At 48.6% G+C, this 24,329-nt stretch overlaps 1 protein-coding gene across 4 annotated transcripts in view; it reads left to right on the plus strand.

Annotated features, from left to right (window-relative positions):
* LOC111635851 (potassium voltage-gated channel protein Shaker-like) overlaps positions 1-18,756 on the plus strand; it is a 43,188-nt gene extending 24,432 nt beyond the window's left edge. For 2 of the 4 annotated variants that reach the window (XM_023380956.1, XM_023380953.1), the window contains exons 2-3: positions 14,131-15,693; positions 16,154-18,756. In XM_023380956.1, the coding sequence (XP_023236724.1) occupies positions 14,131-15,664 (1,534 nt within the window). In that variant the 3' untranslated portion in view covers positions 15,665-15,693; positions 16,154-18,756. Of the gene's footprint in view, positions 1-979; positions 1,214-9,461; positions 9,809-14,130; positions 15,694-16,153 lie in introns of those variants that run through there. The other 2 variants (XM_023380955.1, XM_023380954.1) reach the window with 2 other exon arrangements.
* Positions 18,757-24,329: the final 5,573 nt, after the last annotated feature.

Raw genomic sequence — 24,329 nt, forward strand, 5'->3', positions numbered from 1 at the left:
TGTTTATCGGTGGCTTTTCTCCTATCCGGACGGCGCGCCGATCCGGCGATCGAAGAACGTGCCGCGGTGACGTAGGGCGCCACGTGACTCGACCGCAGTGCAGCATCGGCACGAAATAGGCAGTCCCGCGCCGCGCCGCGCCGATCGGCGCGCGAAAGGCCATACTTTCCCGCACCAGCGAAAATCGAAAAAAAAAAAAGGAAGAGAAACGCGCCCGTGGCCCTACCGGAGGCGGAAAGAAGGGGCGAGGGGAATCCGCCCCCACCGCCTCGGGAGGAAACGCCGAGAATAAATACGGCGCGGCGCGGAGAAACGAAAGACGGGAGAAGCTCTTCCGCGGAGATCTCCTTCGGCTCTCCGTCCCCCGAGTGAAAGGAAGGAGACCGAACCGTGACGTCGGCGTCGGAATCCGTCCGGAAGGAAGAGCGCGCGCTTCCACCCCGAGAAGCGCGAGATTCGAAACGGCGAAGGGAAAAAGGAGGGCGTTCGATAATCCGGTGCCGGCGGGTGGCACGTGCACGGAAGGCTTTCCAGAGAATGGGGGAGGCCCGCCGGTGGGCCGCCTCTCCCTCCGCCTTCTTTCCGTAGAAGCGGAGTGGCCCATTCCTCCGGCCCATCTGGCCTATCGATTGTCGACGATCTTCACTTTTTGGGGGGAGAGAGGCCATCCTTCCGTTTTCGCGCTCTTTTTTTGACTTCCGGAGGGGGTAGGAAACGGCCGGACCGGAATTTTCGGAAGCGTCCTTTGGTACCCGAGAGAGAGAGACCGGGGGCGGGAACCTACGGCGGGGCCGGTCGCCACCACCGGAAGTGGGCGGGGGGTCCTCGGCCGGAAGGAGGCGCGGGCCGACGGGTTCCGTCCCGAGCGGCGTCACGCGGTCTGCCCGTGTCGATCGCGGGCGGCGCCACCCGCCGAGGCTTCCGGCGGGCACCCGTCGGCCATTGGTGGCGGGCGATCACGTGACCCGCCGACGTCGAGAGGTGGCGGCCGAGTCGTGGCTCCGAACCGGGCCGTTCGATCGTCGTCGGTGTCGGGCAATGACGGAATCACCTCTTTAAGTCGTCCGTCGGTCCGACCGTCGATCTTCGGTCCCGTCGGAGACCCGATGTGTGTGTTTGTGTGTATTCGTGTTTAAAGAGGCGTTCCATCATTTCCCTCCAATTACGTCATGTTCGCCGTGACGGAATATGCTCTGCAAGATCACTTTTCCAGGTAAGCCGGTGGCTTTCCGGCTCCAGCACCCTCCCGTCCTCCGTTTCCGGCCCGGGACCCTCCCACCTTCGTCCTAACACGTCAATCTGGCGGGGGGAACTGCGCCCCTGTCCGCACGGACGGGACTAATCTCGCGACGCGTCGGTGGCGCGCGCGGATAACCGAGGCTTTTGGAGGCGTGCCAAATCGGTATTGTTTATCTTCGGTCGGGACGCGGCCCGACGCGGACCCTCGTCCGAGGTCCGAAATTTCTCCTTCCGGCGGAAGTCGAGGGGGCAGAGTCCGGGCGCCGGACACCGGCACGGGTGCGAAAAGCGCGCCGGCTTTTTTTTAAAAAAAGGAGAATTTGCGAGTGGCTTCCACTTCCAGAAGTTTCTGTCGCCGCAATTAGAACGGAAAGAGTATTTTTGGGAATTATTTATAGAACGCGACTCCCACACTTTCGCCTCCCCCTCTCCACTCGGCCAAACGCCATTGCCGAATTTGCACCTTTCTACCGGGAAAAATCTCCGGAAAAAGAAGTCCGAGGGGCGTTTTTCGGTGGGGAAATTCCCGGGGGAGGAAAGGGAAAAAAGTCGACGTCGGCCCAAATGACCGGGGCCGTTCTTTTCTGACGGATCGCTTACCTCGGAATTCCGAATCGGCGGCAGGCTCTTCCGGTCCCAGCCGTAATTTCCAGTTCCGGAATCTTGGCCCGCATCCAAAATCGGCGCTTCCTCGGGTTCCTCTTCGCGCGCAATTGCTCGAGGCACTCTGCTTTCCAGTCGGGCGGTGGTCCCGAGTTCGAATTCCGCCCGCTTTCCCGTCGCTGGGGGAAGAACACCCGCCTCACTCGCCACTTTTATCGGAATGTTTCTTACGACTGGGCAAATTTGACCCTAGCGAAAGCACGTTCTTTCGTATTTTAGTGTAGAAAATCGGCCTTGGCTTATAAAGGGTGTTCGTCGTTCCTCGCTGTGTTATGTTGACGGGGGGATAGAAACGACCGAATTTCGACGAAAGAGCGAGAGAAAATTCTGCGAAAACCAATGCGAAAAGTGCGTTTTTTCTGCGTTAAAAAAATTGCGATTTCTTTTTATCGGGAATCAAAATAGAAAATGTAAATTGTATTTTCGATCCGAGAGTTATTTTCGACACTCGTTTAAATTTCGCCTTTTCCCTCCCCCCTTAATTAAGAAACCCCGATCGACGTTTTTCGGTATTTCCTCCCCCCTTTTTTTGGCGAAAATCTCTTTATTTCCCTCGTTATTAATTTAATTCTCTCTCCGGCGTAATTGTTAAGTGACGTATTTCTGTCGTCTCTTTTAAAGATACTCGTATTTAAGTGTTCGAGAGTGTTACGTCATTCAGAATTATAATTCTCCTCTTCTTCGCCGTTAAAATTCCGCTGGCTCTAACTTAAATTTGTCCAAAATCCCGGTAGGATAGCGTTTTAGTTCCCCTTTGTTACCCGTGACGTCGGTGGACCGTACAGAACGGGAACAAATGTGGCGAAAATTCGCTTTTCTTTAACATTTAATTAATTAACGTGTCGTACAAATACACAAAAAAGGACAGCGACACCGGATGACCAAACACAGAAAGTGTGTTTTTTTTTTTCCGTCCGTCTTTTAAAGGAACGATCCTCCTTTTTGGTGTTCTTTTCTGTTGTTACGTTAACCATTTTTTCTTATCTTACTGACGTATTCTTTCTCCCCCCTTACTATTCTTACACGCGACGCGGTGTAGATTAATAAATAAACGGGAAGAGTTGTGCAATTTTTTCTCCCGTCGGGCGATTGTCCCTTAGTAACCGGAAGTCGTCTTAGCCAGTAGAATTCGACAGATTGACTTTTGATATCGAAAGGGAGGTGACTTCCGTTTATCTTATTTGTTTCGGCCGAAACTAACATTAAAATGTAGCGCTTTAAGTGTTCCTTAAAGCGTTAGAATTGTTCTCTTCTTCGCCTTATTTGTGTATAAATCTGTAATTGGCGGATGGCAAACGGACCCGTAAACCATATTTATTAATACGATTACAGTAAAACCTGTGTCGACCGGAATCGCGCGGTATCTGTTGGGCAGTTTCCGTTTGAAAGGGTTTTCTAATACAGAAAATCTCTCGGTTTCAAAGAATTTTTTTCTGTTTAATTCGGGTTCCGCTTCGGACAGGTTTTACTGCGTAAATTTTAAGATAATGCCCACCTGGGCGATGCCACTTCCTCGTCGTTCTTACTTTTTCGCTGGAAAAGGTGTAAACAATACTTGTAGTGTTTGTCTAAGGGGAAATTCCTTAACGGAAGTGTTCGGTGCGACGGAATTGCAAAAGAGTCAATCGCCGTGCGTTTCTCCTAAATCCGAAGCGAAAGTAAATTGTCGGGAAGGGAGAGACTGCGCGTACTTTAAATGTCACGCAGTCTTCATTTCTTATGCCGGGAGTTTCCATTAGGATTCTCCGTCGCTCCTTCCCTTTATCCTTATTTAATTAGGGCCACAATCGTTTCTAACGTTCCTCTCGAGCCACAAACCGTTCCTTAACAACGGGCGAGTGGAAATACATCACACGCCAACTTTCTCTATTTCTTCCCCCTCCCCTGGCTCCGAAGCGACCGATTACGTTTATTTACGACCCCGGAATAACTTACAAATGCCAAGATACGAAACATTTTAGGAGTCGCGGGTGAGAAGAGAGCGCTCGCGACTCGTCACCTCCGTCCCTCGCTTCCGATTGCCAACCGGAAGCGGACGATTCGCCTACCGTTCCTTACGAAAGATGCCCTGTCTTAGCTCTTTTAATAAGAACGGAAGCGGAAGTTGCGAATAATTCCAGGACGATTTATTTTTATAAGAATGTTTCCCCAGCCGAAATTTTCCCGCCTTAGAATCAGCAATTGAAGACTGGATCGGACCTAAAAAATAACACCGGAATTGCGTAAGAAACGCGTAAAGAGGTGTTCCGTAGTATTAGTTCTAAAAATCGCCACCCGTCGTCGAAAATGATCGCGCCGAAAGTTTTCGTCAAGAAAATTGTATTTTTCGTCTTACAAATTTAGTGTTTGGCGGTGTGACGTTTACGTTACACGGTATTACTACAGTGTAAGGGTAACGGTTACGATTATAATTATTGTTCGGTGTTACGAGCGGTAAATAAAAATAGAATGGAAATTCCGTGGACACTCGACTGAAAAGGGTTTTCCCTTTTACTCTTTTGGACAGATGCCGGTCGGACTCTTATTTGAGCATTTTCTCCAAAACTACGTCCTCGCCTATTGTTTTGCCAATCCGGAAATGCTTTCGGTTCGCCATCGAAACCGGAAGTTTTTACCGCGCTTTTTAATATTTATTCCTCTCAAACGATCCTTTCCGGTCTTTCGGTTCTCTGGTTTCCGCCGCCACTTCCGAAACGGAAGTGGCGTGATTTTCGGTAGGACCCGATCGGAAATGAGTATCGGCGCGAGAAAACTGAATGCCCCGCCCTCTTTTCTGTTAGTGGTCCATCCCGGACTCTAGGTAATTTCCGTTTTCTTCGTGTGGAATATTCACATTGTTTTTATGATATTAGTACTTTTGCAAAGTTCCGGACAGACAAACTTTCGGTTCACAATTACTTAATAATGTTTCCCGGATTTTTCTTGTTTATTTCAATATCACTTTAATTGAAAGATTAGATAAAATTCAACTATATTCTCCACAATTTTCGGATTTATAGCGGGTGTCGATAACGATGACGTAACAATATCGCGAGAATGTTTCCCCCGAAGGAAGGAGAGATATGGGAGGAGGAGGATAACTTCCTATCCCTCCGTCTTTAAAATCCATCCCCGGCGGGAGCTTCCCCGGCACTTTTCGTTTGTCCGGGGTGGACTCCGCTCCCGCTAACCCCCCCGACTTACGCAGTAGCTCGGACCGTTTCCCGCGAAACGGTGGAAGACGATCGATAATCCTATATCGAGGTAATAAACGACGGATACGGACGAAGGGGGTGGCGAAACCCGATAACGCAACGAAAGAAAAAAACCGACGAAGAAAAGGAAAAAATTCGACTCTTTTTTGTGCCCTAATAACAAAAGCCGGTTAATCGGACGACCGAAACTGTCCGTCCGATTAACCGCTATTTTCCAAAAAAGACGGTTAATCCAATACAAACAATGATTCGACCATCTACGTCTACTTGTCGAAACGATCGTTCGACTAGGCTATTCGCGCGGGGGTCTTTCTGTCAGGGGATAGATACCGTCGTCCTTACCTACTTATAATAGCGCACGTGAGATTCAGACAAATTTTAACTAGGGCCCCACGTATAGTGTTCTTCGGGGAACTCTTGGTGGAATCTATCGGTATCCTCATTCGTTTTCTTAACGCAAGCTCTAGCGGGTTAATTAATTAAGTTCTGCGCTGCGCCAATGCGCTCCGCGGCACATCGTCAATCCCGGGTCCCCAGATATGGCCCGAATTTAAATTTCGACATTCTTACTAAGTAACGAGTGTTTATAAAAGATTGGTTTGGAGCCCCTCGTCGGTAGGTACCCCGGGCAATCGCTCTTTTTGCCCGTAGGATAATGCGCTAATGTCACTTTCCTCCGTTTTATCTTAAAAAAAAGAATAAACAAGCGCGTAACTTCGCCCCTTTTCCATTTTCTTCCCCGTATTCGAAAAAGTCCACGCCAAACCCCAACCTCTTCTAGGAGATACGGGCCAATACTTATCGTTTCTTCCGGTTCCCCGAGCGCGTGCTCCTTTCTTCTTCTGGTAAAAGACGGGAGAAAGCATTAATTCGCTCGATTAGCTTCTCCCGCCGTAATCGGCCTAATTACGGCGGGAAAAGGGGGCGCGGAAGGTGGAACCCCGCCGGCGGCTCCGCCCTCGTCCTTGACCCGTTCCCGCCACCCGGCTCGTCCGCTGGATATCTTCCCCCCCTCGGCCGCGGTTTAAAAATAACCGGACATTTTTATTTTTCCGGCCAATTTGGCCTTAAAAAAACGATTTAGGCGTTACACGCGAACTTTTTAATTTTTAAGTAGAAACGAAATTGCAAGAAAACCTTCCTCCTCCGAAGGAGGGTGGAACGGAACCTCGCGTATCTTTTAATTAACATAAATAAAAAAAGTTTCGGGTCGGGTACTAACACTCTTCTTTCTTTTTTTCTTTGCAGGTAAGTTCCCTCGTTTGACTTTCTTCTTGGTGTTCCGCTAGAAACCGTCCTTCCCCCGCAAGATATTCCGAAATTAGTGGAGAGGAATTCGGAAAACACATTCCGAATTTCTCCTAATCGCCAGCGAAATCTAATTTGGAAAAAAGGCGTACCCGTTAACGACGGACACTCCGCTGACTGGGATATTCCAGCGGCGATTGTTCCGGGAGAAGCGATTTAATTGGGACTGCCATCTTTCGGGAGGAAGAATGTATTCGGATGCACGTCATCCTTTAGATTAGGAAGACAGACGACGGACAGACGGGCACAAACGGTAGTCGATTCGGGCGAAGATAAAAGACGACGTCGTTCGGACGCGCCCGGTTAACTCTGAAAACAAGATGGCGATTAGATTAAACGAATCGACCGTAAAAGCTTCCGGGTGTACTTTGATAAAGTTATTTTCTGCGCCGAAAACAAATTTAGAGACGGAAACGGTCGGTTTAATTTCGTAAACATCGGGCGCATAAAACGTTACGATCGACCGTAACGGCTGGTTAGAGCCACGGTTGGGATTAGTGTCGTTACGGAGAGCGTCGGAAAGCTTACAAATTAGAGATTTTCGCTATAAATGGGCATCCACTCGGAGACGGATGCCTCCCTCCTTCGACCATAGCGGTCGTACTCCTACGCGCGGATCTTCGTCCTATTATCTTCCAAAACCAATAAGTAAATGGAATCTCCGACTCTCGATCGGTGGGCGGGCGAACGGTAGCGCGACCGCGACCCCTTTCGATGCTTTTCGAAACTAAATTAGTAATCCAATGAGAAAAATTAGCGCCCTCTCATCGGTAAAAAATGCCCGATCGTCTCGCTTCCTGGCCGACAGACGGAGCCACACGCTAAATTTTGTCAGTATAAACCGGAAACGGTCTGGAAAACGCGGGGTGGAAGGGGCAAACTTCCGGCCGTTCCCGAAACCGAGACGACGATCGAAAAAAAGAGCGGGTAATTTAGATGCGAACGGGTGAAATTAAAATAAGTAGGAGAGTTCTCGGTGAAGGATCGATGGAATCGGAAGATGAAACGCTTTAATTGAAAAAATCGAAGCCCGTTTTCTCTAATTCGGACAAATGTATCGGAAAAGTTTCTCTTCCTCCTTTAATTAAACGTCGGAGTCAATTTGTTTTCGCCCTGGAAACGTTTCTTTCTTTATAGAAACGAGATATTATTTTCGTATCGCGTTTGACGAGAAAAGAAACGTGCGAATTAAATATAGAACGAGTCACACGTCGCGGACAAATACGCAACTTTGGAACGTCTAAGAAGACGAAGGGGGACGAGGTTATACTCTTCGACTCTGCGGACAAGTTTAAATATCGACGCGTAGGCAAACTTTAGTAATAAACACCGAATCCGGTCCACTTTGGTGGGTCGTTCTTTCGCCTCCCGCGCGTGGGTCGATGGGGCTTCGATTACTATTACTTATCGATTAGTTACTATATTTTGAAAAGTAGACCGAGTCGTCGTCGGGTCTCGAAGAGAAACGAGTCACAATATAGTTTTATTAACTTCAAAAAATACGAAAAGGGACCGTCCGCACTGGAAGGGAGGGAGGGTGTTACGAAAACTTGGACAAACCGGGACGACGGGGGGAGGGAAAGTAAAAATGCGGACGTAATTTACGGACGGCCCCAAAAACTACCAGGAAGAAAGCATCCCCCTTTTCCGTTTCCGGTCATAATTTGAAGTTATATAACCCCTGGACCCAGAAAGTTTCGTCCCTGGCGGCTTGGGATATTTGGATTCGAGTGCCGAAATTTCGAAACAGTCGAAGGGGAGACGGTTATCAGCCGATCCAATTGACTCGGGTGCTCGAACCCATTAATTTCCGCTCTTCCTCCCGATAAAGATCCCGTTCCGTCGCCGAACAAAATAAAAGAAAGGTTTCCGTTTCGGTAGCGTCTCTTTAAAAAGGGAGGCCGGCGCGTTTCGTAAGTGGCACTTTTTAAAAAGCGCCACCTGAGAAAGGAGACCGATTTAAGACCGGCGACGAATTTCTCTCCAGTCCCATGCCAAATACGTAGAAAAAATGCAGCGTCGTCGCTGTCGAAAACGCGTCCTTACGCAACTCCGATTTCCGGAAGTTGGAATAATTTCGGTAAGGACCGGAAAAGACCAGATTTTCGGACCCGGTGGAAGAAATCGGACGCACGGGCACCACCGGGCGGCGGTCATTTCCAACTTCGAAATCGAGGAGAGGTGCCCTAATGGAAAAATTACGATTCGACCCGTCCCCCTCTTCCGGTCTTTGCAGAGTTTACGAAATGCGGTGGGTGGCTCCATCTGTCGGCCTGGGAGGGAGTCGCGGCGCTCGTCTCTACCCACGCCGAACGGCGGAGGCGGAGCGCGCGCCGTTCGGCGACGAAATATTTGCCGCCTTGCCAAAGCCGCCGACGGAAAGTGGCGACCTCCGGGGGGAGAATTCGTCCGGAGAAAAATTCGAGCGAGTTATTTATCGCGGAAAAAAATAAAGAGGACGAAAATAGAAGAGGTCGGAAGGACAAGGAAATTTCTGTCCGACAAATTTCATTCTATTCTCGACGTCTCGCGCTTTATTCGCGGAATAAACGAGAGCGTCTTTCCGATAATCGTCGGTCGCGCACTCTGTCGGTCCGAATCGGCGGAGGGCGGTCTATGTCCGGTGGGAGGGGCGCGTGGCAGACGGGAGAAAGAAAGAGACGGGCTATTTCTCCGGCCCGACGTCCCCCTTCCGAAAACGCCGGCCGGAGAGCTTCTGCCCTTAATTATCCCGGTGGCGCGAAGGACGAATGAATCGACTCCGGAAATCGATGCTCCCCTTCTCCGCTTCCAGTCCCGACGACCTTCTTCCGGCGAAGCGTAAGATGCGGTCCACTGTTTCCGGGCAGGGAGACGAGAAAACGGAGAAAAGGGCGGGGAGCGGGCGGCGAAAGAAAAAACTTTGGGTGGAAAACGGCCGGGAGGAAGGATATTTATAGCAGCGTCCCCGGTCCGGACGCCGTTCGGCGGCGCGCCATCTCGCGCCAGTACCTCACCCCTCCGTCCGAAGATGGTCGGCGCCGCGGCCGGGTGGTAGCGCGATCGCGACTGCGCCGCTGCACCGGCCACACTCGGCCGGGTTTTCCACGTCGCGCGCGATCAAAGGTCCCTGCGTTGGATTATTTCGGCCGTCGCATCGCACCGGTCCGGACCGGAATCGCTTCGTGCGGAAGATGTGAAGCGTTGGTCGCCTGTGGCGGTGGCGCCGTCTCCTGGCGTGAACGGACGCCGTCAAGCCATCACGCACCGTCTCGTCGCGTGGGTGGATGCGCGGAGGTCGAAGGGATTTGACCTCCGCCAGCTCGACCAGTTATGGCGGCCGTGGGAATATGGTCTCAGGCCGGGGCCTCCGGCGCTTCCGAGAGTCAAATTCCTCACGACTATTTACACGAGTGCCACTACCAGTAAGTGTCTGTCCGTTTATCTGTCTAACTCTTTCGGACTTCCGCCGGCGCGCCAACAGGTGGCCCGTCCTCCGGAAGTAGCGGGCGGCGGGACCCGGGCCGCCGGTTCGGGCCGGTCGGAAGGACGACGCGTCTCCTCCGCCGGGAGAGCGCGCTTCCTTCGATCCGCCGCGCGCGCCTGGAACCGGCCGCGTTCCGTCCGATGGAAAAATTCGGAAACCGGGCCGGAAAGGCTTCCTTCTCCGGACGGAAATTCGGTGGGGGCAGAAGGTCCGAACGGCCGCGCCGGACACACGCACAACAGGTGCGCCGGAGATCGATGCGACGTCCGTCGGGCGCGACGCCGCCCGTCGTAGCGACGACCTCAACGCCCGCGCGCCTACCGCTCCGAAAATGCGCTTTCTTGGACGGGAAGCCGAAAATATCTTCTTCCGGCGTCTCCGCCGGAGGAGGGCGGGGGGACGGACTACCCCCGTCGAGCGCTCGACGGGATCTGCCGCATCCGGGAAAGAAGGGAAAAACACTTTCGACGCCGATGGGCACTTTTCGTTGGGTAAATGCCGACCGAAAGACGGTAAACGTGGCGGTGGGGAAGATCGCGTCGACGTCTCCATGGCAACCGTCCGGGTGTAAATCCGGCCGTCGAGTCCGGAGAGCCGGGCGGACGGGACGAATCGGCCGCCGGAAGCGGAACCGGGTAGACCGGAAGTTGTTTTCCGTTAAACCGGGGAAAGGGGCCGTCTACGCTTCCGTCATCTTCCAAAAAAATCGCTCCCGTCCGAAGAGCCAGAGGGCGCCGTCGGCATTAAGACTCTTCTCTTATTTACGGGAAGCGGAAACGAGGGAGGGACGGGGGCCACTCCCGAAGGATCCGAAACGGTTACGTGGCTTTAGCGCCGGACGTTCGCGTGACGATTTAAGCGGCGGTGGAGAATACGTTATAAGCGTTGCGCTCGTTTCGCCCCTTTTCCGTCCCTGCGCTGTTAACGACGACGATTGCGTCGACGCATAAGGTAAAAGAACGACGGTTTCGTTAGTAAACACGGGGACGGAGGAAGTCCCCGGACCGTCGAATAACAGTCGAGGAAAACCAGACGATAATGGGAAAGCGTCTTTGATTCGACGCCGTCCACCCCTATGCGGCGGCTTGGCCGCGCGTTTTCCGAACGCGGCGCGTTGCCTTCCTCCGGGAAGACGACGGTTCCCGACCGAAAACCGGTTTTCGTCGGAATTTCCGCCCGATCGGAAACGAGGCCGTTTCCGAGTGTATGTGGAAATAGACCCGAAGCCCTCTGTCGTCGTCGTTTAGAACGAACCGAAGAAGACGACGTTTCCGAAATTGGAATTTCCTGGAAAATAACGCAGGGTTACGAATTGCCCTTATAGCGGGTCCCTAAGCGGAACCAAGAGCGTTAAAGGACGATTATCGAACCGTTTTTCCTGGGGTTTTACACTCTTTCCCCGAATTTCTTGGTCCTCCCTCCCTCCCTCGGCCGGACGTCCTTTTTTAAAAGATCAATGGGAGTCGAAGCGTTGGGTTTCTTTTCGTTGGGCGGATCTCTCCCGACGGAAGAAACGCGCCGGTCCGATCCGTGGCCGGAAATTCTCCGATTTCGCGTTTGCCGCGCGGCACGGAAGGAAGACGGCCGAGTGGACCGGGGGGAGGGCGATCGAAAAGACCGGTCCCTTCGGCCGCCGTCCGTCGCTCGGCGTACACAAAGGTCTCCATAACAACGCGCGAAAACAAAACCGGACGGGTCGAAACCCGTCTTTCTTCGGACACGCCAAAGGGTGTCCGAAGAAAGACGGCTCCCACCCCGCGAGAACATTTCGTCCGAACGGATTCCTCCCACATATTCCTCCTTCTCATCTTCCTCCTCCGTCGGTGGCGCCGACGCGTTGGATACCTCGTCCTTTGACGCAAAATCTGCGCGGAGACGAATTCGTCGTGGCGCCATCTGTTAGGACTTTATCCAAATGGCCCGGCCGAGTATTTGGGTGGGAAAATTCCGCCAAAAGAGCCGGCCGATACAAGAACGGACGATAAAACTAGAAAGTACAACGTAATTACACGCATTCCGCTTATTTAATTCTCCTCCTCTCTTACGTCAAAAGATCTCGTCGTCCCGATCGATGGGGCTATATCTTTTGGCTAGGGAAGTTCTTAATCCGGAAACGACGTCGTTCCGAAACGGAAGTCGTGTTTTTTAGGAGGTAGACCTCGGAGAGTAATTTGTAACGAAAGGAAGTTCTTTTATTCGCATTCCACCGTTCGTCATCACACGCGCCTTGCCGTCCAGGAAAACAAACCCATTCGGTCGGTGGCGCCCTCGGCCGCCTAACGACTGAACTAGCGATTTTTTCAATTAATGCTCGTTCGACCTAGATGGCGCTTCCGCAAAAACTTTCGCTGGACGCCGCCGCGGTCGAAGACGAAAAACTTTTTATCGTCAGTTGGCCCGCCTCCCGGTGTTTCCACGATTATATTTGTATTCTTTCGTCTTTGGGAAAAAATAAAAGGCTCCGAACGACGTCGTGCAGCTTAATCTTCCCAGCCGTTTCCTTTGTTTTCTTTTATTTTTATTATTAACCGACCGCTGGTGTTACTATTTATAAGTGTTAAGTCCGATAAACTTCTCCCGACTCTGTCGCGCTTGCTGTCGAGACGTTAGCTCGCGCTCGGGAGGGGTGGTTGCCAGGGCGGTACCCCGCTTCTTCCCGTTTTTCCGTTTCTTCCGTAGGAAGTCACTCCCGGTGTGGCGGAATCCAGAAGAAACTCGGCGGAGGGAAGGGGTGGGCCTGTGCCGGGGGAGGATTCCGAGGCATTATCGACGGGCGTGCGGACCTTTCCGTCCTTGGACACGCCCTGCGACGAGAATTCGGTTGGCGTCTGGCCCGTCTCCAGCCCTTTTTCTGTTCTTCGCCCCGATCGATCGCTCGGCTGCGCCGGTCCCCTCCCCTTCCGCCCGATTCCGCCGCTCCCCCGACTCGAGTCGGTCGAGAACACCACCCTCCGTGCGGCGGAGGGAGGGAGGATGGCCCCTTTCCCGTTTTCGGGCGGTCGGCCCGGCCGCCGGACCGCAGAATAAAAATAGAACGGCGTCGGAGGATCTGGCGCGTCGGATCCGCTCGTGCCAAATTTCTCGCCGATCGATGACGGTCGGCCGCGTTGCGCCGGAATCTCTCGCCCGAATTGCCCCCTTTCGTCCCCCTTCGTCCCGCATTTTATTTTCCGACTCCTCCGCTCGTCGCCGGAGAATTCCCGACGATAAAGCCGTACGGTTGCCTTTCCCATAATCCTTTTAGTCTGACCCCTTCGTTCCGAGTAGCCACGGGTCGAGATCCCCGAGACCTTAGGTGATTGACGAAATACCGATTCGATGGCGTCCGCCGAACGGCGAAAATCGAAACAACAAAAAACGGCCACGAAGTGAGGAGTGACCTTCGCCCTCCCGAAACGTTTCTCTGGCGACGGCAGCGCCGTCCGAAAACGAATCGCGTGGCGGAAGTGACGAAAATCGATCGCGACCGCGGCGATCGATTTTCGTCACTTCCGCCACCGGACTCGTTTTCGACAAATTACGTAGCGACCGGAAGCGCCGTGTGCCAGAGTACCGCACGTGATCGAGTTTATTTACCGTCGAATCGGAGGGTTTCTTCCGGAGGATGACTTTCCTCCAGACAAAAATCGCCACGGGCCGGGCTTTCCCCTGGGCCCGGTGGTCGGAGGGGTGGAAGGGGGACTGTGGGAGACGGAGGGAGGGGCCGGGAGTGGGGCCCGATGCCCGTGCCGGGCAACGCGCCTCGGATCTCCCGCCCAAAAGGGTACGGGCGTACCCAGAATTCCCGGCGGCGGAGCATCTTCCGGCAATGCAGCAGTGGCGATCGATGGCGGGACGGTAGGTGGCGGCGGGTGGCCTGACGGGCCGGGCCCCGGCCCGTCCGGTTCCGGAAGTGGTGGACTGCCGAGGCGAGGTAGGTGCGCGCCACGTCAGCCGGTACCCGGATCCGACCAGCCAGTGGCATCCGGCCTGCCGTACCCGTACCCGGTGGCGCGCGCGCAGCTACGTCACCGTCATCCGGGCCACTTTGACCGATCGGTGGCCAGACCCCCGTCCCCCCGTGGTCGACAGCCGGCAGAGGCAGAGTTGGCGAGTGCGGAACGTGATGCTTGCACCGAGTGCTGCGGGCCCGGCCATAGGAGCGTGGGAGGTGCATGCGTGATGCGAGATGGAGATGGAGGCCGCGTGCGACGGGCTGGCATTGCCCTTCTCCACCATCGACAGTATCCTTAACGAAAAGGTTCTCTTGTCTCCTTGCAGGTCGTTGCACAAGCTGACAGGTGACGAGGTGGGGTACCCGGAAGGCTTCGGACCGGACACCGCCATCAGCATCCCCGCCACCTTGTCCCACTTCGAGCCCATCCCCCACGACCACGACTACTGCGAACGCGTGGTCATCAACGTCAGCGGACTTAGGTTCGAGACGCAGCTGAGGACTCTCAACCAGTTTCCGGACACCCTGCTGGGCGATCCGGCCCGACGCATGCGCTACTTCGATCCGCTGAGGAACGAGTACTTCTTTGACCGCAACCGACCCAGTTTCGACGCCATCCTCTATTTCTATCAGAGTGGTGGGAGGTTGAGGAGGCCCGTTAATGTGCCGCTGGACGTCTTTGCGGAGGAGATCAAGTTCTACGAGTTGGGGGAACTGGCATTCAATAAATTCCGAGAGGACGAGGGCTTCATCAAAGAGGAGGAGAGGCCCCTTCCCTCTTACGAGACTCAGAGAAAGATGTGGCTCCTATTCGAGTATCCGGAGAGTTCGCAAGGTGCACGCATCATCGCCATCATCTCCGTAGCCATCATCCTCCTCTCCATCTTCATCTTCTGCCTAGAGACCCTCCCCGAATTCAAACACTACCGCCTCTTCAACACCACCAACAACATGATCCGCGTCGTGGAGGACGAAGTGCCAAAAACTACCGACCCCTTCTTCGTCATAGAGACCTGCTGCATCGTCTGGTTCTCCTTTGAATTCCTAGTGCGTATAATCGCCTGTCCCAATAAACTGGTCTTCTTCAGGGACGTCATGAACATCATCGACCTGATGGCCATCATCCCCTATTTCATCACTTTGGCCACCGTGGTGGCCAAAGAGCGCGAAGAGAGGCTGGGCATTGCCCGTGAAACACCCCCGCCACAGAGCAACAACCAGGCCATGTCCTTGGCCATTCTCAGGGTCATCAGGCTCGTCAGAGTGTTCCGTATTTTCAAATTGTCCAGGCATTCGAAAGGCCTGCAGATCTTAGGCAGGACGCTAAAAGCCAGCATGAGAGAACTGGGACTACTTATCTTCTTCCTCTTCATCGGTGTCATCCTTTTCTCCAGTGCCGTTTATTACGCCGAAGCGGATTCCGAAAGATCTAACTTCAAGAGTATCCCCGACGCCTTCTGGTGGGCCGTCGTCACCATGACGACGGTGGGTTACGGCGATATGAGGCCCGTTGGGGTCTGGGGCAAAATCGTGGGTTCCTTGTGCGCCATCGCCGGTGTTCTAACAATCGCTCTTCCAGTTCCGGTGATCGTGTCCAACTTCAACTACTTCTATCATCGCGAGACGGACCAGGAGGAGATGCAATCTCAGAACTTCAATCACGTCACCTCTTGTCCTTACCTACCCGGCACGGTCGGGACCAAGATCAAGAGAGACTCCCTCAGCGAGTCCGGTTCCGACATCATGGAGCTGGGGGAGGGTGTGCTTCTCACTACAGACAGGTGTCAGCAGAAGAAGCCGAACTGCAATCCTCTTCACAACAACAATGTCAACATCGTTTCCATAGAGACCGACGTCTGAGGCCTTCTCGGGATTGCTGCTGCTGACCCGTATCCTTTGCCTCTAAAGGTAAGGCTCCCCTCCCTCCCCTTCCGGGCAAAGTTACGAAAATCACGCCGACCATCTCGTGCCGATCGATTTCCTTCCTTCCAGGTGAAAGAGGCCGAGGCCCGAGATTGGCGGTCGGCACGCGAGAGGGCGGAGGGGGTGGCCCGGGGGCGTTCCCCGGGCCGAAGAGGGCGACGCGCGGGAGAAGAGTCGGGCCGCGGGCTGGGCGCCGCTCGGTTCAACGAACATTTAATGAAAGAGGCGAAGAGGTGGCGACATCTGTCGCTGCCGCGCCGGAGAAGGGAACAATGGCGACGATTATCGACCTTCTAAATATAGACGTCCTTCTCCGGTATCCGCAAGGTGAAGCGCCGCCCGGTACCGTGGTGCGCGGCGACCTCCTCCTCCGGAAGGGGAGGAGCGCGCGCCCGAGTGTCAGGGAGGATCCTTAACGGTTGCCAGTAAGGGACTGGAGCCATATTGGTTTCGTCCCGAGTCTGCATCGAAGACGATAGGCACGCGCCTCTCCCGAGTCCACTGGGTATCGAAGGACGAGAGTCGAGACCCTCCATCACCATTCCTCTTCCTGGATTAAGAGTCGATCATCATCGAGAGTGTAGAAGTGGCTGTCGTTGGATCGAGAACGAAGGAATTACTACGTACGTGTCGTCGGCGGCGCGTTTTGTTCGTTTCCGTCTCCGTTTCGTGTGGTGTGGTTAGTTTATTCGCGACGACGCGCGACGACGACCCGGCGGGGGAGAGGCGGCGCCCACGTCACGAGTCGGACGTGTCCGGCAGCGCGCCAGTGGGGGTGGCGATCTCCCTCGACGGCGTCGTCTTACTTCGTGTTTCTACGTCTTCTCTTCCCTTCCCGACCATCTTCCATCGGCCGTTTGTCTCTTCAGAGGTGAAGATAACAAGATCCTTCTCACTTGGTTTACTGCTGCCACGTTTTTCACTTCGAACGAAATTTACTGTCATTGCGCACACGATACTAAATTTGTCTCTCTTCGCCGCACTTTCACTTCCGACTACGAACGGGTCTTCGACACAAAAGTAGCGACCGTTAACCGTTCTTTCTTAGCATTTATTACTAAACTCTCGTCTTTAATACTGTACGTCACACGCTTTCAGGTTCGGACTCCTTGCGCTCTCCTTGGCCGCTCTGCGTAGACCGGGGCGCTCTCTACACCCGACACTAGTTGCGTAGCGTATAACCGAGTGAATAGACAGACTCCGGGCCATGGCTTCTAGTTTCTCTACTACTAATCTACTTTATACTCTAGCCCCGTCGTTTCTACGTCTTTGTATACGTGCACGGTCGTAACCTCTGACCTTTAGTGGTGTTACTGGCCCGCCCTTACTCTCTAGCGCGGGACGAACTTAGCTCTTCTCTCCTCCTCTCCTCTTACGTCATCTAGAAGCGTAGCGTCGTCCCGTCCGACATCTAGAGGCAAGTAAGAGTGGGCGTTAGTCGCATCGACGGAGAGAGCCGGTCCGTACGCTTCCCACTCTCCCCTCTCTCTGTCCCGACGCCCGTTCATCTCCAGGAAGGGAGGGAGAAATACAAATCCAAGTGCTCTTAACAATCGAAATCCTCGGGCGAGGAAACCGCGCCTCGCTCTCTTTCTTTCTCCTCTTTTTTCTTTCCTCCTTGCCCTCGGCTCCGCCGTTCGACCCTCTCGACCGAGGCTTCTCCCTCCCTCCCTCCGCGCCAAGCGCTGGCTGCCGGGAAGTTTCTTTATCTTTTTTTTTTTTTTTTAAAGGCGAGTAGCGGGAGTGTTTCTTATTTATTTGTGTCTGGGATTTTTTTCTCGGCTTCTCCGACGTCTCTTCCCGTTAGCCCGGCCGTCACACGGGTGGTGGGCGCTCGGAAGCCCCGCCTCCGGAAGTAGTAGATACACAACACCGAGAGCGAGAGACGATCCGAATTCGAACGGTTGGAGCGAGCGCGACGGGCGCCGGGTAGCCCGCGAGCCCCGGCGCCGCGCTCAGATCGGGAAAGAAAGGCGGAAAGGATGTGGCCGCGCGGACCACGCCGTGGCGTGGCGGGGCGACCGTCCATTGACGATAAGTAGAATAACCGACTTTAGATAATCACCTTGTCCCATTTATTATACTTTAACTATAGTAATACTTACAATTAGTATTGTTACTAAGACTTAATTCTATTTTGCTGTTTGTCCAAATAAGGAAAATATATATATCACGTGAGATTAAAGTATCAAAATTACGTAGGGTAGCTTATATGAATTTACTCGATTTTTCACCAATTCTTAAATATGTAAAAACAATCGATACGGTCGGGAACGATTTGCAGAAGTCACACGCTCTCTCGCTCTCAGTCTCTCTCTCTATCTATCTATCTCTAAACTACTAAACTATATCTTTCAGCTGTTTTGCCCCGAGCCCGGCCCTTTACCCTTTGAGAAAAGAAAGGTCGTAAATTACAAAACAATGGAAGTCTTTGCTCACATCTTTGCTTAACTAAAATACTACGATTAATTCGAAACGTGTGCGTCTTTTGTGTGTGTGTGCGGATGCGTGCCTGAGTGCGTGCCTGTGTCGCGCTGGCCCTCCCCTTTCCACAAGAGGGACGGGAGGGCCAGCCGAGTCGAATGGCTTTCAAACTATCGGCGGATGAAGAGATATTTTCTTTACTACTATGCAGACGTTCGATTCATTCATTCATCATAATATATGTACAGGTAATTTTTTTCAGGTCTTACTTATTAGGTGCTGTAACAGGTTGTGATCTCTATCCAAACAAAAGAAATAAATAAATTAATCCTGTAACATATCTGGACTATAAATATTTAGAAAATTAACATTCATTTACCGAAATTCCCATATTTTTTCTTAGTTTCTCTTCGATCACCTTCGATGTATTATAATATTGATAATACATAATTATAATATTCTTTGTCTCCACACAAGGGCAATCGATGCATTGCAAGAAAACAAAAAAATATATAAAAAAAAACAAATTTCATGTTTAGATCTGAAATCCTCTCAAATACTCTGTAGATAACGGTCTGCAATAAAACTAAGTTTCGTTTTACCGACTCGTGTCTTCATTTATCGCCTCCTTACGCGCCCGAACGACACCTCGGGGTACCGGTGCGCCCGGCTTAATATGCAAACTATTAACTTCCGTAACAAAGGTGCGATTTTGTATTATTTTTGACGTTCCGATTGCACGTACGAACGCGTTCCGAGTGTGGAGGGTGTAAGAAGGTGGTGTTTCGTCACCCGTCGGTGATAAAAAACCGGACGAGAGTGTCCGAGTGGCATTTTATTCGTTTCGTACCGACCGAAATTTCCGCAGGAAAATAGAGCGCCGGATGATCGAACTTAACGGTAGGTGGAAATTAATTACGGTCTTTTACGTGAAGTTTAATTAGCCATTTTAACGGTCGACGACGATGTAAAACGTGTAATTTTTACACCGGGTTTTTCTTTAAAAGGCGCCGAGCGAGAACGCCGTCCGTAGTAGTAATGTTTGACGGTGAAATTCCGTTAATCCGGCACGATGCCGGTTTATGGGACGGCGGTAATTCTTCCCATCCCCTCCATTCGGTTTCCGATATCTTTGCCTGTCAGACAGAGTCGAAATTTATAAGGCCGCCGCTAACTTTCGCCACGTACATCCTCTCCGTTTCTTACGTCACACGTGTTCGACAGCTGCGTGGTCGTTTAGCCCGACGACGACGCGGGCCAGAACCTTAGCTCTACCCCGTTGCCAGTGGTGGCGGTTTAACGGAATTTCACCGTCCGCGTACCCGAGGGTTTCCTTCTTCCATTGTGTTTCGCTGGGTCAAATTATATTTCGACCATTGCCGGGCGTTAGAGACGGAGGTTATTTACAAATGGCCGTGCGACGAAGGGAGGAAGCGACGCAATTCGACCGTTTAATGGTTCCGGATATCCTTTCCGACCGCCACGTCCGACACGCATCGTCCGGTAAGATCTTCCGTTTTATTTCCTGCCGTCATTTGATTATTTATAATAAATATTCCTTTTAAATCCGATAAATCTTTAGCCAAATTCGGCGCGGATGCCGTTTCTACTCCGTCCGGGAGCCGCCTTCCCGACAGAAGAGAGGGGAGGAAGGTGAGTTTCTTTTTATTAACACTAGAACGAAGGGTTAAGATACAATCGAAAGTAACAGTAACGATAAAACGATAGAACGAACTTAGGATAAGAAATGAGGTGGCCTTTAAATGACGATTTGGCGGTGAATTTCGCTGACCTTTTGCCTTTTCGATCGATCCGCATCGGAATTTCCTTCCTGGCTGCTGCAGATCTCCAGTCGGGTTGTCTGTGGGTGAAATCCGTGTTGAAATCTGCTTCCGTTCGTATCTTATTTCGATTAAATCTTACCTCTTTGTCCGGGAAGATGATTCGTTTCTGGCCTCTCTGGCTGTCGTTCATGGAAAGTCCGCCGATCTGCAAATAATTCGATTTACTTAGTTTCTTAAAATTAAAAGGATAAAGGCCGACAATCTAATAATAAAATCTATACTCTTCGCTGCTATTTTTACACCGTTTTTGGCTGGGAACTGAATTCTTTTTTTTACATATTCTATCTTATTTCTTTAATAATAATTAAATTTATAAAGGCATTTTTACCTATCCGATTAGAATTTCGTACAGTACTTGGTAGATTGGTAGTGGGATCCCCGAGTGTTTTGTTCCGAAGTGGTTTGTAGATATTCTTCGTTTAAATATTCCATTTTAAGCAATATTTAGAAAATTATTTTATATGTCAAATAATTACGTAAATAAATAAAATAATTTTATTATTCGAAAGTTTTCCGGTATGTAATATACGAACAATACAATTTATTTAATTTAAAATTTAAGCTCTCTACTAACACCTTACGGGGCAAAGTTTTTAAATCGAAATAACGTGACTTCGTATGTACAGTACGTAATTTGCCCCTGCGCTTTCCACATCTGTCTCGAATTCCATTTACATAGAACCGTTCACGGGGTTAAGCAAAGGTCTACAATTTTTTCAAATTGCAACCCAATAAACAGTGTTTAACGCATTCGATAGGATAATTTATAATGTTTGTATTGTTCTATCGTAATTGTTTTGGCTGCCCTAATGACAACACGGCGATGCTCCGACTTCGATCGGAACGTGCACGGGTTTAACTCTTAAGCATTAAGAATAATCTTAGGCATTTCCGAGCATTTGTTCATTTCTCTATGATTTTCACCCAAGTAGTTGCGTTTTAATTTATTTGACGGAAGAAGCACTCGCATGTTTTTGAAATTAAAATGATGGATCCGATTTACAAATCTATAAGCTTTTCTTTCTTTATTTTTTTACTTGATGACTTTGTAAAATGCATTTCTGTAAATTATTTAGTGACTTACCAAATTCCATTTTATCTTTTATAATTATTTCAGATTTCAATTTAATTTTTCCTTAAATTAAGAAGGGGGAAGAGACTTTAATTTTGTCTCTACCTCATCCGTTCTCGGAAAAATTACACCTTTCCACGAACAGACGAAGTAAAGACGAAATTAAAAAACTTTTTCGGCACTTTCTACTACAATAAAACAGAACTTTGCTTTTGATATTGGAAGTAATTAAAGAGAGTGCGCGTCGTACATTGAAACCATTTTAAAGAATAATAATTTCTATCTAAACCAATGTTTTTCTAATCGAAGACCAATTCGTAAATGCTGTACAATAATATTTAAAACAAGAAATTGGCTTTTAACTTTAATCTAGTCTGGCAGAAGACGGGTTTTATTCTATTAAAATAGTAAGATGGCGACTAAAGTTTAAACGTAATGGGATCATTTGCATCTTCCAATGATTTATTATATAAGAATATACAGAAGCTATAGAATAGAAATTCCAAGATCTTTTGGTTCGGAGAATTAAAAATTATAATTTCTACCATGGCGTGAATAATAATTGAGCCGGAGCGGAATGCAATTCCCGAAAATTTTCCATCATTTTATATTCTGTTAGCGATTACGCTAATAAAAATATTTAATGCATAAACATTACGTAATGTGACGATACGTGAAATTACGTGTCACGAGAAAAACGACCAGTTTGATCATTTGTCTCGCCTATTATTCGATATAATCTCGTGTAGGTCAAAGTTTTCCCATACATTTGCATACGGCGCTTTATGACGCATTACGCGTGACCCCATTGACAGTTTGTCGATTGATATCGAACTCGGAGAAATATCGGTTTAAAAATAACTCGTCTCGAATTATTTTATTTTCGAAATGTATAAAATGAAATTCTTTTTTTTCAATTTTGAAGGAAATTGGGCGTAATAGACACTTAAACGCAACGGAAAACGATAGGAAGGCATTATTATTTACGTTAAGAATTGAAGTAAACCGAAATACGGCCCCGTATAACTTAATTATCATTAGTATTAGTTAAATTAATAACATTCGGGACCGAGGATTTTGTCATTAAATTGTCTTCGGTTCCTTACTATAGAAAATGTCGTCTCCACGGATGCCGGTTAGTAGAATTTTTATTTATAATTATTATAACTGAAGGTATAAAAAGAATTTAATAACATAAAATCTAGTAAGAATTTACTTCTAGCTTCTATAATTTTATGTATAATAGTATTTCGTCGGCTCCGTGTCGGTCTGTTGCATTATATTTGAGCATTAAAAGTGATTTTACTAGGTTAAGCCCAGTTAAATACGCTAACCGGAATTAGCCTTATTATTATTGTAGATTTACATATATTATTAATTGTGTAGAAAATCCAGAATATTGGCTCCCCAGATCTTGCCTAGCTACCTTATTACGATTTATTGTAATATATTTGTAGCCGAAACTTGAATTTTTAAGTAGCGAGAATATTAGTGATTAATTCTATTACGTTCTTTCCTCGTATTGTTTTAATGTGTTCCATTTTATATTTAAGCTTTTACTGCATCGCTGTCTCGGATTTTCCCTCATTATTAGGTAAAAGGAGGAGTGTTTTAAACGTTGATTTTATCGGCAAACTATTGTTAGCTGCGTAAAATGATTATAATTTATTTTCGTCTTCTATTTCCGAGGGCAAAACTCTGTAATTTTATAGTTTTGGGAAAGAATGTATTTAACGGGCTTATTTGCATACTTTTAGATCTTTTACTTATTCGCCGGCGTATTAATAATTTTATTAAGATGCGGATTGAGTACGACTTAATTTTTGTGGACGGTAGTGCCGGAGCAATGGCGCGAGTGGACAAATATTTTGAAAATGAAAATATTTACGAGTGGTTTAGTCTGTCGGTTGGCTCAATTTAAAGGAAATAATCTACGTAATCCACCAGGAACCTTCTGTCGACTATTATCGATCAATCAATTTGTTCTTAACGCTTGTTACAGTGTCTGCTTATTTATAAAGGGTAACGCTTTACTGCTTAAATTTCGTTTTGCCGTATTCTCTTGCATATTTTTAAATAATGACAAATAAAAATTCAGTTCTTTTTACGTCGAGGACTATAAGGTAAGGTCACTTAAGAGTACGCATTTTCTCGATTTTGCCCGATACTCTACCGAAATTTTTACTCTTGTCGCGAATGTTGCTTATTTCGGAGTAAAACGTGGGACGGACGACGGAATTAAAATTTGCGCTCTTACGTAACCTTATCCTGTTTGATCGTAACTTAAGAATGGCTTATAAAAAGCTAAAATGTGTAATAATCTAATTTATTTTAAATATTCTGTATTCCTACATCTTTTATGCCGATTCGCGATGCAATCAGTATTCATTTCACTCTAAATATGTGAATGTTCCTTTACTTGATTTCTTGTTATGGATATCATTCTGTCAACCTTCGAATTAAATAACTTTTTAATTTTTAAATGTTTCAGAATTTAGATTTGGCATTTAATTTCGATAAATAACAATGCCTTATAATATTTATTAGTATTGTGTTTATTATAATTTAAGCAGTCAAAAGTTAATTTTTCTGTAATTCTATGTCCCTCTATTGTTTCTAAATGCGTTCTCGTTTTGAAAATATTCAATTGAATTAATTAATATTGTAGATAAGTACTGTATAATATTATAATTAAAAAGCACATTTAAAAAAAATTAAGATTTTTGCTTACTCCCTTATTAAATGGAGAGGAGATTACTTTGCTAGAACAGGGATTCTTAAATTCTTGATATTTGAAGTCCAGAAATAAAATTCATTAATTTCAAAGAAAGTTAATGAAAACTAATTATATATATATATCTTTTTAAGGATATGTATTTTTATCATTATTCCTATAAAGATTTTCAATAATGTCTATGCTTAAAGAAATTAGTAATTTGTGAGTATGAAATTCTTCAATTCAAACTAAGTCTATGCAAAAACATTCCACTTTACATAACATATTTGTATGAAAATGCTTTCTGCACATTTGTATGTAGTATTCTGCACATCTGTATGTGCAAAATCAAAATCTAGAAAGCAGATTTAAGAATACAATTTTAGATGGTGGATCCAAACTTTGTGTTCTTGCTTGAAAAGAATCATTATAATTCATACAAAAAGAAATATTTATAAATAATATAAACATTTGTATTATACATCATTAAATTTTTGTTTAACCCAGTAAATATCTCTTCTTGTATACAAAATATTTTTCAAATGA

This window comes from Centruroides sculpturatus, unplaced genomic scaffold, assembly GCF_000671375.1.
Source record: "Centruroides sculpturatus isolate CEXI.00-Female unplaced genomic scaffold, Cexi_2.0 scaffold1022, whole genome shotgun sequence".
In the NCBI taxonomy this organism is placed as follows: Eukaryota; Metazoa; Arthropoda; class Arachnida; order Scorpiones; family Buthidae; genus Centruroides; species Centruroides sculpturatus.